The sequence below is a fragment of the Crassostrea angulata genome, chromosome 3 (genome assembly GCF_025612915.1).
Source record: "Crassostrea angulata isolate pt1a10 chromosome 3, ASM2561291v2, whole genome shotgun sequence".
NCBI classification, from domain to species: Eukaryota; Metazoa; Mollusca; class Bivalvia; order Ostreida; family Ostreidae; genus Magallana; species Magallana angulata.
This window is the reverse complement of record NC_069113.1, coordinates 43,522,116-43,538,894: the sequence shown is the minus strand read 5'-3', so window position 1 is coordinate 43,538,894 and position 16,779 is coordinate 43,522,116. Positions and strand designations below refer to the sequence as shown.

Below are 16,779 nucleotides of genomic sequence, written 5' to 3'. Positions count from 1 at the left end.
GTAATAATATCGTACATGTATTTGGTTAAGAATAACGGCAATTTCACACACTCATTTAGTATGAATATGCCTGTAAGGACGGTAAGTATTTTAACTAAAATTTGTTTGTTAAATTACATAATTATCCAGGCCTCAAACCCCCGGTCTATAAAATGATTCCTCAAGTTTTTGTTTCAGGGACCATCTCCATGATTGCTTTTGGCCATTTTGATAAAATAACTTTTTCTAGTAAGCGACGGAAAGGGCGAGGTGATCCGAATGAGTATTCATTTGCTTAAACTTTCTTTTGTGCTTTGAATACAAAACTCGAGTCCGATCGACTTTCTCTTCATTGTTCAGTGTTTTCCTTGAACTGTGAATGCATGGACTTCCTGGTCTACGCCTAGGTAAAAATTACATACCCGGTATATTCATTACAAGTGCGCAAAAAAAAAATACAACCCATTTTTCTTACTATACATAACCTGACCTGGTTTTATGTTATGAAACTCAATTCAGATAGTTTTGTTAAAAGTTTAACTCAGGTGATCATGTTCATCTATGGAATTGATTGAAACAATTTAAAAAGTCCTTACAAATTACATTGGCAATTGGTTTGCTTGCATTCAATCATTAATTTCATTTCAATATCAACACTGTTTATCACTTGATCACATTAATCACTAATCACTGCATGATCACTTGTCTGGAGTTCATTACCATATTCATGTACGTTTATTTTATTTTTATAATTCATGAATGTAAATTTCATTAATATTACACACATATATGCATGATTACATCAGCGAGTGGGGATCACCGATCACACACATATGCTCAATGCAACTACCAAAGAATTTTTAGCCTTATTCTACTTTGTATGTCTAAGAAATAAAGTAAAAAATAATTTTCCCAAATGAAACCTGACACTTGAGTAACGCGTCATTTTAATTTTGTACTTTTTTAAACAACCTGGTGGTATTCAAGGAACTGACACTGAATGATAAAAATGTGGAATATTTGTATGATTGTTTGTCTTTGTGTATTGGCTGTAGACTCGCAGCTGATATATACAGCTAATAATGATGGACAACAAACTCTACAAGATATGCTTCACATCCTAGAATCTCAAAAGAAGTATTCAGATCTTATTTTGTTGAGGCAAGCGAATATCACCGATTTTCGTAAGTATATAGTTTCATCTCATATTACGTTATAGGGCGGGTCCCTATTTGTTTAATTTTTGGTTAAAGTATTGTTCTTTCGCTAGAAAATACAAAATTGTGTACATTAAAAAAAGCCCCAGTCTCAGCTGGTTATTTTTCTGTATTCAATATGTATACCCACATTTTATCAAAAGTTTTCATCGATAACCAATCTTCGGCAGTTTAAAAGGCAGCGTTCAAGCAAGACAAGTGTCTCCCCACAAATGTTTATTTGAAAATAAAATTTGATGTTATGACTACTATCAAATCAACACCGCTGACAACATTTATTTATAATCAATAAATTCGATGTAATTTAAACATTGTTGTTCAAGGAAACTCATTTATAGATTCATGTACCTTGTAAATAGTCAGATTTTAAATGGTACGGACAATTTAGATATATTTGAAGTCGTACATTTTATGTATTCCTACGCCAGAGTTCAATATAGTCTCGTTCAACAAGATGCTCGGCTGTCTCCGTAAATCTCCGACAAGCATAGAGTCTCTTTTTGGACATTTTAAAATAAATTTATCATTTAATGGTTAACTGGCTGATTTTCCTATTAAGAATTTTAGATTAATATATGTTGTACTTCTCATCTTGGGAAACATGTCACAGCCAAAAATAATTAAGTGCATTAGTTGCTTTGTTAAAAAAAGGTAAAAGCCTTCTTTGCAGAGGTAGACCCGAGATAAAAGTTGTAATGTTTATAAATATTGTATGAACAGTAATGTGTCTTTCTATGGTTTAAACAAATGCTCATAGATTTTCTTTTAGAAACACACATATTATTGACATACACATTGCTCAGTATTTACAAAGTCTTGCATGTCAAACAATAACACAAGTTCTGTACAATTTATTGTCAATGATTCTTTAAAAAACCCTATTACATTTACATTGGATACAGTATAATCAATGATGACGCCACTCAAGTAGCAACGAACTGTATACAAAAGTAAATTGTCACGGTTAATGTAAACTTCATGATTGCACTCTCTCTTTTATATCCCAGGATCTGTGTAATTGCTGTTAATATTGAAAATGATCAACGATGATTTTAACTTAATATTTTGTCCAATTGTTAATTGAGATGATTTGTGTTGTCTTTGTTTCGGACAGTACGGACAACTCCTTGTAATCTTCAATATCAAGGCGAATTTGTTGTTTTTGATGAAGATGTTAAGCGTTCCTTCAAAACATCCTTTGATTCATGCAAGTCGGACTGTTTGAAGTCAACTCAATGCCGAACTATGTATCGTCTTAACGGATTCCGTTTCATCGTTAACAAGGATGTTGAACATAGTCCATATGCAGGCTCGATGTTATATCATAAAGTGTGTACTGGAATATATGGTATGTTCGATATTAAACAGTTTACTTTTTGTGTAAGTATTTACTAAGCATTTTGAACACTTATAATCATTTTCAAACATCAATTAGGATAAAACACACACAGTTGTATAAAACTATCATCAAAACTACATAACACCCCCACAGATTTTACCACAATTAGTATTTTACGATCCACATAAGTGTGTTATAAAAGGAACAAGAATTATCTATTTATATAATCATACCAGCATCTAAATATTTCTCTTTTCAGATGATGTTAGAGAAGTGCTAAGACAGCTATCAGAATTAATTCAAAAAGTAAATGATATCAGCAGTGAAGTCAAGAGTCTACGAGAGGGGTTGACAAAGGCCAATATTATATCATAAAGTGATATGGAAATAAATTACACGATAAACTGTTGCTCCTATATAAAAATATCCTGTATCGGTTTAATATCAGCATGTTGCAAACTTAAGTATTTTTAGGGTTTTTTCATACGTCAATATTGACGATGTTTGACCAGATTTTTAAAACCGTAAACTGTATAGAAAAAGGCTGATATGAAAGGCGTTTGAAGACAATTTTGGAGTTGACTGGATTTGTTGTTGTCGGCTGGGTTGTTTTTATGTTAATTGGAAACCTACACATGCCGCTAACAAATCATAATCAGGCTGAAATTGCATTTTAGGTGCAAAATGGTCAAATTAAATCGGTCAAATCCCTCATCTTTGCACTTTTTAGATATGTTTTATATTTACATATTTTAATATACTTCTCAAAAATTCTTGATATAACAACAGTGAGGAGTGGGATACCTTAAATAAAGCTTTTGAGACAGAACCGTAATTGACATTTTTTTTTAGCCTTATTGATGATGCAATGTAACGTTGTGTTTTGCGGTTTAGTGAACTTGAGCAATACAATTCAGTACGTCATTTTGGAGATATGAATAGCCGTTTAAATGTTAACCTTTACTAAAATAGGCCTTAAGATAAAAAAGAATCTTTAAATATTTTGTCTTAGAGTTTCATCATCTGAATTGACTCAAACGAGGACAGTTGTTAATTTTTTCTAAAACAAATACTAAAGATTCAAAGTTAAAAATATTGATTAGAATGCTTACTTGTGGTAAAATTAAAGTCTTGAGATGCATTATTTCGGTAAGTTCATGTGTATATACATGTAGAAACACAACCAAAGTTGTTTTGATATTGCGTCGCCAGGATTAACTCCTTGATACATGTAGCTTACATATGCAGTTTTTTAACTATACACTTACCTGTAAGTTTTCCCTTATTTTTTTTTATTTCAAATCTACTACAAAGTCAATTTAAATTAATCTTTAATAGTATAAATAGTGATGTGAACTATACAACCCTCCCCCTAAAAAAAAACAAACCAAAAAACAAACAAAAACAAAACTAAACAAACTTCAAACACAATGTCATCTAAAGCGTTGGAGTGAAGATTGTGTTAAAAATAGTTCTGACCGGAAGACTTTTTTCGCAATTTATTCAAGCTACAAGTATTCAAATCACTACAAAACAAAATGTCGTCCTGTGATCTTACTGTCTTACTCAGTTTAGTGGTTTTATGCTACATATCACATAACCAAGATGTTTACAAGAAGAATTCAGAAAATATTCTTTTGGGGCAAGAAGAAACGAAAAATCTCAGTAAGTATGGTTATTAAATAAATATGAGATTTTTAATAACGCAATGATTTGCTCAGAAGAGTATTTCAGCAAGAAAATAATATTCGTGGTTTTTTTTAAATTATTTTTTAAGAATAATTCTTTGTTCCTCTCATGTTGTAACTTTAAATTCCTTATCTTGTTTATGTTAGCAAAACTGAAAATTTCAAATCCGCATGTCTAGATTAATACAATAATAATGTTTATACATCACAGAAAGACATGTCTATAACTAATACCAAAATTATAAACAACGATTTTTATAATGACCCCCCCCCAAAAAAAAAAATAAAATAAATCTATAACCATAGACCATATATGAAACAGTACTTGGACTTTTCTCTTTTTTTTTTAAAATTATGCCAGTTTCTAGGACCACGGATTGTACTCTTCAAGAAATTGGTGAATTTGCAGTGAGCCCTGGGGATACTAAACGAAAATACCAAACAACACTTGATGCGTGCAAGACGGACTGTGAAAATTCTCCACAGTGCCGAGCTATGTATTATATAAACAGAATGTGTTTCATCATTTATAAAGACGCTCAACGAATTGAACTATTAGGGTCATCGTTCTTTCTAAAAATTTGCCATGGGATATATTGTAAGTACATGCATCTATTTAACAAAAACATTCTCCTTGTGTCCAAGCATATTTATATATTTTGGATAGCTTTTTGAAAACTTATTTTAAATTCAAAGAATTTTAAGTTTATTTCAATACGTTGTTTGATACTTCTGTTGGCATGGAGAGAAAGAGAGAGAGAGAGAGAGAGAGAGAGAGAGAGAGAGAGAGAGAGCAATAATGCATATCAACTATAGTTTTTCAAATATCACGACCGATTTGCCCTTTAATTAGTCGCAAAACAGTCGACTTTGAAATCGTTTAATATGCTTTAATGTCAACTGATAAGAATATCAAACAAGGAAGTTATCACATTGTTTACTAGTGCTAGAACATTATTCCTGGTTTTGATAAATAATGTGTCCGGCTAAAAAAACAAATATTTAAAAAGAGTCTTACGGAAGGATTCTTCTCTGCTTTTCGACTTCTCAAAATATTAATAGTGCATTTGATGAAATGTTCAAGAAATTAAAAGATCGCATTTTCTTTCTTTCTTACAATTGTACAACTCAGCATAGAAAATAGTATTAAAGTTTAGAATCTAACAGGAACTATATGGCGGAACACTGGCGTAGGACAATATCGCTTACATATGTACTGGAATCCAATATAACTATCGATGTAGTTGAGTTTTTAAAAAGATTAACATTTAAGAGACAGTACGGCGCATCTTATCGAAAAACCGACTTTCAAGAGAAAATTTTCCGATCGGGTTCGGAATTTTTGTACTACTCATGAATGTATAAACTTTCAGAAAATTACAAAGTTCTCCATGCAATAAATCTAATTATTTCATTAAAATTAATAATTACGTATAACCTATCACATAAATACATCGCAACGTGTTCGGGGTTCAGCCTTCTATACTATTACGCATGCATATTTACTGTAAACAAAACATATGCAGGGCTCGCGAAGAATCTCCTGGACAGGTTTGTTGATAAAAATATGTCTTTTCTACTTCTCATAGGTAATAGCTGTTCAAAGTTTTTTAAACATTTTTCGTGTTTATCATAGGAGTTGCTACAACCTAAATCTATTTTTATAAATGAGGCCCCTTGAGGGGTTATTTGACATATTTATGTCTATTCATTTTAAAATGAACCTAAATTGGTAAACCAGTTATAAATTATCGAGTAAGTAAGGATGTGTTTCATTTAGAGAATCGCTTTAACCTCGTTTTCCATGATGACCGTAGTGGGACGAAGATATTGTAGTTTTCAGCACGTGTCAATTACTGTCAATCAAAGTCCACGTGGTACAAATAAACGATATAAGATTATTCCGGTATGTACGGCCCTTGAATTTCCGGGAGCTCATAATTACGTTAATTAAATATGTGAAAGGGATTTTTATGTATTTCAACTATTACAATAAACGTTATTTCTTATTCCCTAACGATGCAATAGGTAAATCTGAAGTTATTCACACATGTGTTTTCAGCTGTACTGTCTCTTTATGCTGGAGTTTTCAATGTGAAATAATATTAGAATACTTGGGTTTCAGAATGTGTTTTTAAAATATAATTTTCTAATCAAATTACAATTTCGTTATTTTTTTTATAAATATATAAATGTAAAATTGAAACCAAAATACAAAATAAAATGATATGTAGTAATCAAAAATACTGCAATATTGGAAATAAGAAAAAACCTTAAGATTTTAATAATATGTTTTAAGAAATGCGGGCAAAGCAATATCAATTTTAGTCTAAATATTTATTAATGAAGTACCAAAACTGATAAACATTGTGATAGTTAATCATTTCGTTGAACAAAAGAAACTTCATTTCGTTGAAAATAGATGTCTACTTTTAGCATTCTTTAAGTTGAGGAGAAAGATGGTGACCTTGACCTGACCTTATTGCACAGGACAAATTTTATCATTGATTTTATCAATTGGTAATAAAGTATGTTCGACTGTGAGAATTTCTTTTGAGTGTCTCAAGATAAGTATTCTGATAACGAGAATTTCTCAAAGGGGCATGGTCACGACTTCGGTCGTATTTTATTTTTTCTGTTTTTTATTGTTTACAATGCTTAGGTAATGCATTTCTAAAGATTAAAGTCAGTCGTAGAGTTATAAACAAGATACAGAGCTCACAACTCTTTAATTATTATGTAAAGGAGGCTCGTGTCTTGTTTTTGTTTACATTGGTTCAATATACCGATAAGAATTCTTAATCAAGCTGGTTTTTCTCTGTACATATTCGTTTTGAACATTAAGATACATTTCCTAGCGTTTGACTTTTTTATATATAAACTTGAAAATTTCAAAATGTAAAAAAACCCTGAGCTTTCAATTGTTAACTAACATATATTTGTGAGCTCTGTATCTTGCTTAACACCTGACGACTGAAACTCAAATTTTTTACTATTAGAAATGTTTTACTTTAGCACTGTAAACATAAAAACGGAAAATTTTTAGACCACATTTGTGACCAAGCACCTTCAAATGACATATAAAAAGAATATATTTTCTTTATAACTGCGATGAAATTACATAAACTTCCGGAATCCTGTCGAGTGTACCAGTGTAAAGGAAATTCATTTGATTAAAATATTTCGATAGAACGCAAAGTATATTTCATTTTAGTGCAAAGCTGGTTGCTTTTAAACGCAAACATATTTACTATTAAAACAAATAATTTAGATATAAAGCAAAATGATGATGTGAATACGATGTCATAACACAATAATTTTGCGTGTACGCAATTGAAATTGCATTTTAACGCAAACTGTTACTGCGTTTAAACGCAATAAAGAATGAATTCACAAAGTAAATTCAAGGGGCCATTTTTATGCGTTGAATTATCTAAAAATCTTCCATAATGTTTGTTTTTTTTCAAAAAGGGACACATCCTCGTTAGTGTGAATTGCTTTGGTTGTCTATTATTTTAATAATTGACGCAATATCGTTGATTTTGTAGACCCACCAATAAAGACTTTTTGGTTTGTCCTTTCAATGAATAAAAATGAATAAAATATGCGGGCTCTAGAACAATAGAAAATATGATAGTGAAGAATTGAGCACATCGAACAGAACTCGTATACTTATCACGTGACATTCTTTATTACCAAAATCTCAATAGTTGAGGGAAAACTTGGAGATCAGATACAACATCAGCTGAAAAATAACTAGGAGCAGATAATGCTTAATGGCTTGTACACGCTTATCGAATAAAATGTCCTTTTTAAAACGTTTTCTACCTGCTGAGGCATTGGTGCCATTACGACACATCAAATGAAAATATTCTCGTTCGAACCTCCTTTAGCATAATTTTTTTTAGGGTTTCCATGCTTTTTACAAGATTTTTTGCAAAATATCTTTTGTTAAAACGATATCATTTGCGTTACCACGCAATGAACAACGCTATTAAAGGCACAAGATTGCGTTACAACGCAAATAACATTGCGATTAAAGGTAAACAGTTGAGTTTAAACGCAATTATTATTGAGTTTAAATCCTCAGAATGATTTTTCTTTGAGCTGGCCTCAATAAATTTCCGTACTTGATAGATCCAATCACATTATATATGACTGTGTTAAAGGGGCATGCATATCGTCACGATTTTGGTTTAATTCTATTTTTTCTGTTTTTATTATTTACAATGCTTTAGAAATGTATTTCGAATGATCAACTAAAATTTGGGAGTCAGTATTAAGTTATATTCAGAGCTCGCTATTCTTTGTTTTTGTAAACAAGGCCCTGTTTTTGTTTACATAGGTTAAATATACCAGTATAAATCTTTTTGGGAGTTGATTTTAATCAACTCTCCTATGCAGTTACTCAGGCAAACCGAAAGTGAAACAGTGTTTGGACCTAAGCACATATCAACACCGCTGACAACATTTTGTTCTAATCGATAAATTCGATGTAATGAGTTCTTAAGCATTGTTTTTCAAGGAAACTTATTTATAGATACCTTGTAAATAGTCAGATTTTAAATGGTACAAACAATTTAGATAATTTTTAAAGTCGTAGATTTTATATATTCCTACGCCAGAGCTCGTTCAACCAGACGCTCGGTTGTCTCCGTAAATCTCCGACGAGAAGAAAGTCTCTCTTGCTTGTCGGTGATTAACGGATACAGCTGAGAGTCTGGTTGAACGAGACTAGAGTTCAATTTTGCCTGGATCCATACAATTTCTCATAACTATTCCGATTACTGATACGTAGTTTGATGGAATAGATCTTTGAATATTATACAACATGATTCATATTGGGTTTTCACGAAATTCCTGTGGGAGAATTCATATTTAAAAAAATGTGCGTAATTCAAATACATATAGGAAAGTACTTGCCATGCAAAATAACTTATCATTGATTTTAAAATAAATAATAATCGATAAAACCAACTCCCATCAGTTCTTCAGTACTTTGATTTAAGCTACTTAGTCTATCTTCTTATTCATTTTAAGCAAAAATGAACAGTTTCTAACGTTTAACACATTTATTTAAGGTCTAAAATTTGACTTTTCACTTCAATATTCAAAATGTAAACAAAAGCTTTGTTTGCATAATAAAGAATTGTAAGCTCTGTAACTCGCTTATAAGTCAACAAATGACCATCAAATTGTGGTTGCATATTAAAAATGCCTTACCTAAGCATTGTATATATTAAACCCGGAAAAATAATTTTTGACCAAAATCGTGACCATGCCCCTTTAAGCCACATTTGATTATTTTTTTAACATATCATAAATGTCAAATTAGTTTTCGACCTGGGTGCAAAATTTCTCATATGATAATTGATACCTTTGCTAGGTACAAACAATGGCAAAAGGAATCGAACCAGAAGGTATAATACGTATTCATACACTGTCATAAATGTTAAACCTTGTATGAATTAAACAATTAAACAATTATTGTATAATTTTATCGGGTAATGATATGAATAACAACACAATTAGTGAAATAATGTTATATACAAATTACATCACATTTCAGGTGACCTCAAGCTATTGGAGGGACAGGTCTCAGATTTATTACAAATAGTATCCACTCTCAGCAACGATGTCAAGATTCTAAAGGAGAGCTTGGCAAAATACAACACCACCGCTTATTGATTTAGAAAGGACACCGGAACAAAGAAACATTTTATATTTATATATAAAGTTATTAATTTGATTTTTGAAAACTTATCGGAAAACCTAATATCTTTTTCACATCTATCGATTGTAAAAAATGTGCTGGATTATAATTTGAGTATGTCAGCCTTTTGTCTGCAAGTTCATTCATTTTGCTATAACACTTTAAAAGTTACCGTATGTATTTCGCCATAACCATTATCATAAGACAACCACAGCTGGTAATAAGATGTATGGTGGTTTAGATTGTATATTCTAGCTGTTTAAATGCGTCCGTTGATCTTGCAATTTGATTCTTAAAGTGACTCATTACCCATTGACACAGTTTCTGAAATAAGCAGAAAATTATTAAAGTATGATAGATAGCATGACACATTAGAAGTGTATAAGCATAATAGGGAAAAAAATGCAATTTTTGGGGAAAAAATTATAATTTTGCAAAAAATATTTCAGTATATATAAAAAACAAAAGGCTTATGCGGATTCGAACTCGTGATCTACGGTTCACAAGCCCTATACTCTAACCGCTAAGCTACATGTATGATAATACTTAACCTAATCGATTGATACAAACTTTTAAACAAAAAATGCAAATCGCCATCTACTGACTTTGTGTCTTAAAACGTATGTCCTAAATTGATGTAGCGAGTACGGTAAAAACATCGTCTTGTTTTTCAATGAGGCGAATTAAATCACAAAATAAGGAATCATTTATTTTAGACACGAAGATAATCGTCTTTAAAATTCTCACCACAATTACATGAAACTCAAGGGAGGATTTAAAAACCGGGAATACTAACCATGTTATGTATAAAATAACTGGTGTTTAAGATAAATGGTACGGATTTTTTTTTTGGTTTCAGCAGATTAAAATGACTCTGGTCAAAAAAGCAACCTCGCAGTTCTAAATAATTGATATGATTTCTATTATTATACTATTTAAAAGGCTAATATTAAGTTATTATATAAGTATTTCAAATGTGTTTTAAGAAAAACCAACTAAGTAAACGAATAATTATATTACTATGGTGGCATATCTCTGCCCCTTGTGTGCAAGTAATTTTTCTATCAAATATGTCGACATGCAAGATCGATATGTTGACATGCAAGATAATTATGTCAACATGCAACATAACTATGTTGACATGCAAGAAATTGCAATGAGATATGAATTATACAAAATCTAAAAAGAAACCTCAAATATCGCCCACCTGTGACATCCAAGATGATAGATGCTACCTTTTTATGTCGACATGCAACTTATTTATGTTAACATGTAAGATAAATATGCTGACATGCAACTTATTTATATCAACATGCAACTTATTTATTGGAATGCAACTTCTTTATGTCAACATGCAACTTACTTATGTCGACATGCGAGATGAATATGTCGACATGCAACTTAGTTATGTTTACATGCGAGATAAATATGTTGACATGCAACTTTTAAGTTGCATGTCAACATAACTAAGTTGCATGTTGACATAAATATGTTGCATGTAGAAAATTAAAATAACTTGCACACAAGGGGCAGAGATATGCCACCATACATTACTGATCATCGCAAATTTTTATGACTGAAATTTACATGTATGATGAATTTTTTTTTAAATTTAATTTTCATATTTCATGATTCTTTTATATATATCCGTTTAAAACATTAAAAGAAAAAAATTGTTAAAAATGAACACGTAATTCTTTATCTTTCAAAATATCTATCTTTCTTTTTATGTATCTTTCTAAATGTGTGTGTTAGTCATAAAAACCTGTATTATCTAACAAATTATGTTCAATTAAAATCCCAAATGTTTACCCTCTTATGTTCATCATTGTACATTTTACTGAAATTAAATTGATTTTTTAATACACATTGATTTATGCTCTTTGTTAGATAAAAGAATAAATACTTTGTGTTAAGACATTTTGCGCTTTATATCTTTAATATGTGGTTAACGATAATTTTCAATGTAAATTTTATAAATGTACATATCAAAGCTCAATCTATAGCTAGCACCTTTTTGAATATGTTAATAACTATGAAATGATTTCTTAATCAACAGTTTTCGTTACCCTGTACGAATTGATTGGTTAAAAGTTTTTTTCACATTATCTCTGGTGATTGCGTTGAAAATTCAAAATTTCAATAAAAACTCTTTTTATTATTAAATGTTTCCTATTCAAGAGGAAAGAAACCAAGTGTATGTTGTACAATAAATCAATTAATTATCATCTAAGTATTTTCTTAGATTAAAATCCGGAACAATGAATAAATAAAGAAATATCGATCGCTTAATTTAAATTTCATGACGCTGTGAGAACTGCCATTGATCTCTAATCTATGACATCAAACAATCTAATCCGGTTTGTTTTATCAACATATAATGTAGCATCAGTTTTAGCAAATCATGATATTCGCTTTTAATGACAAGTTCTGGAAAATATGAAACAATATCGATTTGAGACCGTATTTTTTACCTTTGACTTTCCACTAAATATTCGTTAAAATCTAAAAGCAGATGTTAGTGTCGGAGGAACCCCCACTTTGTCGTGGAAATTGTCAAGAATTGTCAACTATCACACGAAATGTCTGCCGTCGTTATCTCGAATTCAGAGAATGTATTTTAAAACATCCCGAATACGATTAGCTTACTTATGCAATAAGTGAAAACCTTGACCTTGAATAAAAATTTACTCGAGGTCATTTTTTAACATAGAATTTAAGCATATTAATAGCTGTCATTCATTTAATAAAAATGCATATGTTTTTACATACATGTATTTATTTTTTAGATTGACATAATTTCACACATCATTTCAGCAGTTTAAGTGACTTATCATGACAAAGATAAGTACAGAACAGTCCCGACTTTTATCATGGAGACGAATTTCTTTGATCGCTTACAGGAATATCATTACTTTTCTGAAAATCAATTTCTATTTCAAGAAGACTGTCGAAAAGTTGTCAGTACTCTTGATACTATTTTCAGTTTGTGTAAAAGGCGGATAATTTGAATCAGTGTGTTCACTAAAGTAATGCCAAACTACAAAACAATTCTTAAATTTGAACGAAAGATGATACATGTATATGTTTAGGTAACTTATTTTAAAAAATTTTTTTTTTTTAGAGATGTTAGATTCCTTTGACTGTTATTTTTCAATCATCACAAAATACAAGTTTAAAGCTGCTGGGTAAGATATTTTAACTATTATACAATTTTTATAGGATCACAAAAAGTTAAAAACTGTCATAAAATTACATTTATACATGCAGAATCGTCCACCCCGATGATATATTTATTTCATGTACTTGTTCTAACGTCATTAAGTGATCACATTGGTGGTGATTTTTTCATGAAAAACATTTTTATGAATTATATAAAGAATTTACTTCATTGATTCCTCTTATCAAATTTATCAAATATATACATGCATACCTTTCACATTCGAAAAGAATCTTAAAAATGGGGGTAAATTATCAGTATAAATGGATGAAATGTTTTGTAAGCATAATTTACAACAGAAGGAATTTAGCTGCTTGTGTGATAAAACTTTCATAAACTGGAAAAGCGAGTGCACGTTTTTTTTTTAAAATAAGTTCTCTGAGAGTATTGCATAAGCACTACGCGCCCCCTTCCAGTTCGTATTATTTTACGAAAGCTTCGAAGCATAAAACTATTTCAGAACTATTATGAACGAAATGTTATGCTTTTATAAAAGATAAAAGATCAGAGGAAATAAAAACTATACAGTTGATATCGAAATTAAATACAAATTGGGTAAAATAATACTCTTTATTTTATCTCCTGTAATTTCGCCAAGTCCATTAACTATTCGCTGGTAGAAATTTGTCAAATACACTGTCATGCACAAAATCATTCCTTACCGTCTTTTGTACCCCGAATCAAACCAAACAGTTAAACAGCCTAGTAACTATATTATTCTCATTCACTTAAATTCGCATGCAAGACTTCATGATAGGGCATTCTGGGAATGTTGTATTACTGTAGATAAACTGTGCCATTTGAAATTCGTTGAATCATCTACATATGATCTGAAGTTTTTTTCTTTATAATAAATGCCAAAAAGTAACTGTAGTTAGGTTTTATAATGCAAAGTTTTTTTAAAAATCATATAAATAGCTAGCTTCAACTTAACTATCTTCAGCTTCGGAAAACAATTTCTGATATGTTTTCCGAGCTTTCAGGGAAAGCCCGAGAGGATACGATTGCTACTCAACTACTGATCTTGAAAATTTTCACTTCGAAATTGAAATTACAGTAAATACAGAATAATTAAAGCTCAGTTCATGAGCTACGCCATCGCCGATGTGAAGCCCTCACTAGATTCACAATTCTATAAACATAGACTTCCACCCCACTTCGACACAATGCCCATGCACCACTGTGCCTTCCTATTGATAAATCGATTCTGAAAATTAAAACAATATTTTAGAAATCGACCGACAGACGGACTGACGAACTCAGAGGAAAGCAATAGTCCCCTCCGGTGAAACCGAGAGGAGAGTAAAAACAAACCATTCATGTCAAATCTTATCTTAAGCAAATATTTTAAATTAATTTTGTTTTTCCTTTTTATCAAACTATGTGCATGATTGAGCTTAAAAACATTCATTTTCTTCAGGGAATAATAGCTTTAATGGTTTGTAAAAATTACTTCACATTATATACATCATGCATTTTGAGAAATATATAATAAAAATACTTTTTGTTAAGCGTTGATAAACAATAATTAATTTACGTACTGTTACTCACTTTGAATTTGTGCTTGAAAAAGTTTAGAAAATATATGTGAATTAACAGAGAATTTTTTTTCTTTGGTGTTTCATACTAGTTATACAGGTAAAAGATAACTGCAGAAAAAGGTAAAGATGACCTTCAACAAGATACATCCTCAATTGTGCATCGTAAAACTTTAGTTAGACATTCTTTTGCTTTTAAAAATAAGAATCGATTTTAAAATCTAAGTGAAATAAAACAACCAACGATTCAGGTAAAGCCCCTTTCACAATTGGCGCACGACCACTTTACACCACTTTGCGATCGAAATTTTTGAGCTTCGCACGAGTTCTCGCATACGTTGCACGAGCTCTCGCATTCGTTGCATACGTTTTACTGGTCGCATCAAGTCTCCACTGAATAGTGGACATGCACACTATTCAGACGCGACCGAACGCGATCCAAATTATCGCAGTGCATTGCACGAACATTAGTACGAAAATTTTACAACGTTTTGTGTACTCGCAAGAGTGATACACGATTTATAAAGATAGTAAAATAAATCGCTTGTGTTTATGCGTCTGTTTTGCGACCGTGAGACTGTTGCTCAACGTGTCTCATGTAATCTTTCAACGTTTTACTATCATTTCACGACTTATCAGCCTCAATATGCCGTGCTTTGCTACTAGTATATATACCCTGTATAATTACTCTGTTTCAGAACAAAATGTATAATATACATTTATTGCATGGTGCTGAGGGAAATATATGTATGAAGATTTATTCCCTCAAGAAAAATCATATTTCCCAAGGGCTTCGCCCGAGGGAAATTTGTTTTTTCTGGGGAATAAATCTTCATATTCCCTGAACATTAATGCAATAAACGTTTTATTATACCAAGCAATATATGATTACCCAAAATACGTTGATTTCTTTTCAATAATCGCAACATTAACGTCGTGATTGTTTGATTTCTCATGTAACTGTCTCATTTTTCTTTCATAAATCAGAGATATAAAGAGAATCATAATGATTAAATAATTTTGATTTAATCATATTTGTCAACATCGTATGCTCATATCGGGTTTTTAATTTCTGTGACATCGCCCTGTCATGTGATATTCTAGACCAATCAGGTATTGATAGAATAATCATGTTGAGGTATAATGATAAATGCTGCTGCATATCTGTATCTTCCTGGGCGGCATCTTTTCTCGCTTTCAACTATATCTACTGAATATGGGCGAGGTAAATACACCCTCTGACTCGCACGATCATTCGTACCATGGAACACATAATCGCACGTCCAATCACATTGGCGCACGTTTAATCGTCCGATCACCTAGTCTCTCGCGCGTTCCTATCGTATTATCTTTCAACAGTTGGTTTCATTGTACAAGAGTCGTATACAGACGCAAGATATATCGCAAGATTCAATGCGTTTACATCGCACAACGCTCGCTTAGATCGTGCGAAATTCGAATACTTTTTTTCATATGCGCTTATTTCGGCAACAATTAACGACTCATATCTAATTTTTTCGGTCGCATGAATATTTGGTCGCTTATGCTCGTGCGCCTATTGTGAAAGGGGCTTAAGAAATGAATGTGTTTGCAACCAAGTATGTATTTTCCTTCACTGGGGTTGAGATTTAAGTCTCACACTATATAAATCGCGAAGCGATTTATTAGCATTTAATTGTAAAAGATCGCTATAACCAGTTTAGATAAGAATAAATGGTACATGTGGCTTTCGAAATCATATTATGAATAATATTATTAGTCCCCTACCGATTTCACCGGAGGGGACTATAGCATTCCTCTGCGTCCATCAGTATGTCTGTCCGTCCGTCCGTCTGTCTGTCTCACTTCAGTTTTTCACACGTTTTTTTCTTTGTGCGTTTGAGGAATAATATAAAATTTGCTGAACAGCTTCAAAATGTCAAACTACAGATCAAGTTTACACTTTTGTACCGTCTGGTTGACATATTTTCGAGAAAATTATTTTTTTTTATTTCAATTTTTTAATGTTCGGGTTTGTTATCGGTTTCGGTATGTATTGAATAAACGAGGAAAGTATGTAGTCAGTAATATTATCGCGCATTACTT

At 31.4% G+C, this 16,779-nt stretch overlaps 1 protein-coding gene and 1 long non-coding RNA gene across 2 annotated transcripts; both read left to right on the top strand.

The window, feature by feature from the left end:
• Positions 1 to 968: 968 nt before the first annotated feature.
• Positions 969 to 3,246, top strand: LOC128175283 (uncharacterized). Its single transcript, XM_052840795.1, has 3 exons — positions 969 to 1,163; positions 2,311 to 2,544; positions 2,795 to 3,246. Exons 1-3 carry the CDS (start codon positions 980 to 982, stop codon positions 2,908 to 2,910), a joined length of 534 nt encoding a protein of 177 aa, XP_052696755.1. The 5' UTR covers positions 969 to 979; the 3' UTR covers positions 2,911 to 3,246.
• Positions 3,247 to 4,045: 799 nt separating this feature from the next.
• On the top strand, positions 4,046 to 12,143 carry LOC128177682 (uncharacterized). The gene is made up of 3 exons (XR_008242864.1): positions 4,046 to 4,200; positions 4,585 to 4,821; positions 9,793 to 12,143. It is a non-coding gene; the product is annotated as an uncharacterized LOC128177682 (long non-coding RNA).
• The last annotated feature ends 4,636 nt before the right edge of the window (positions 12,144 to 16,779 follow it).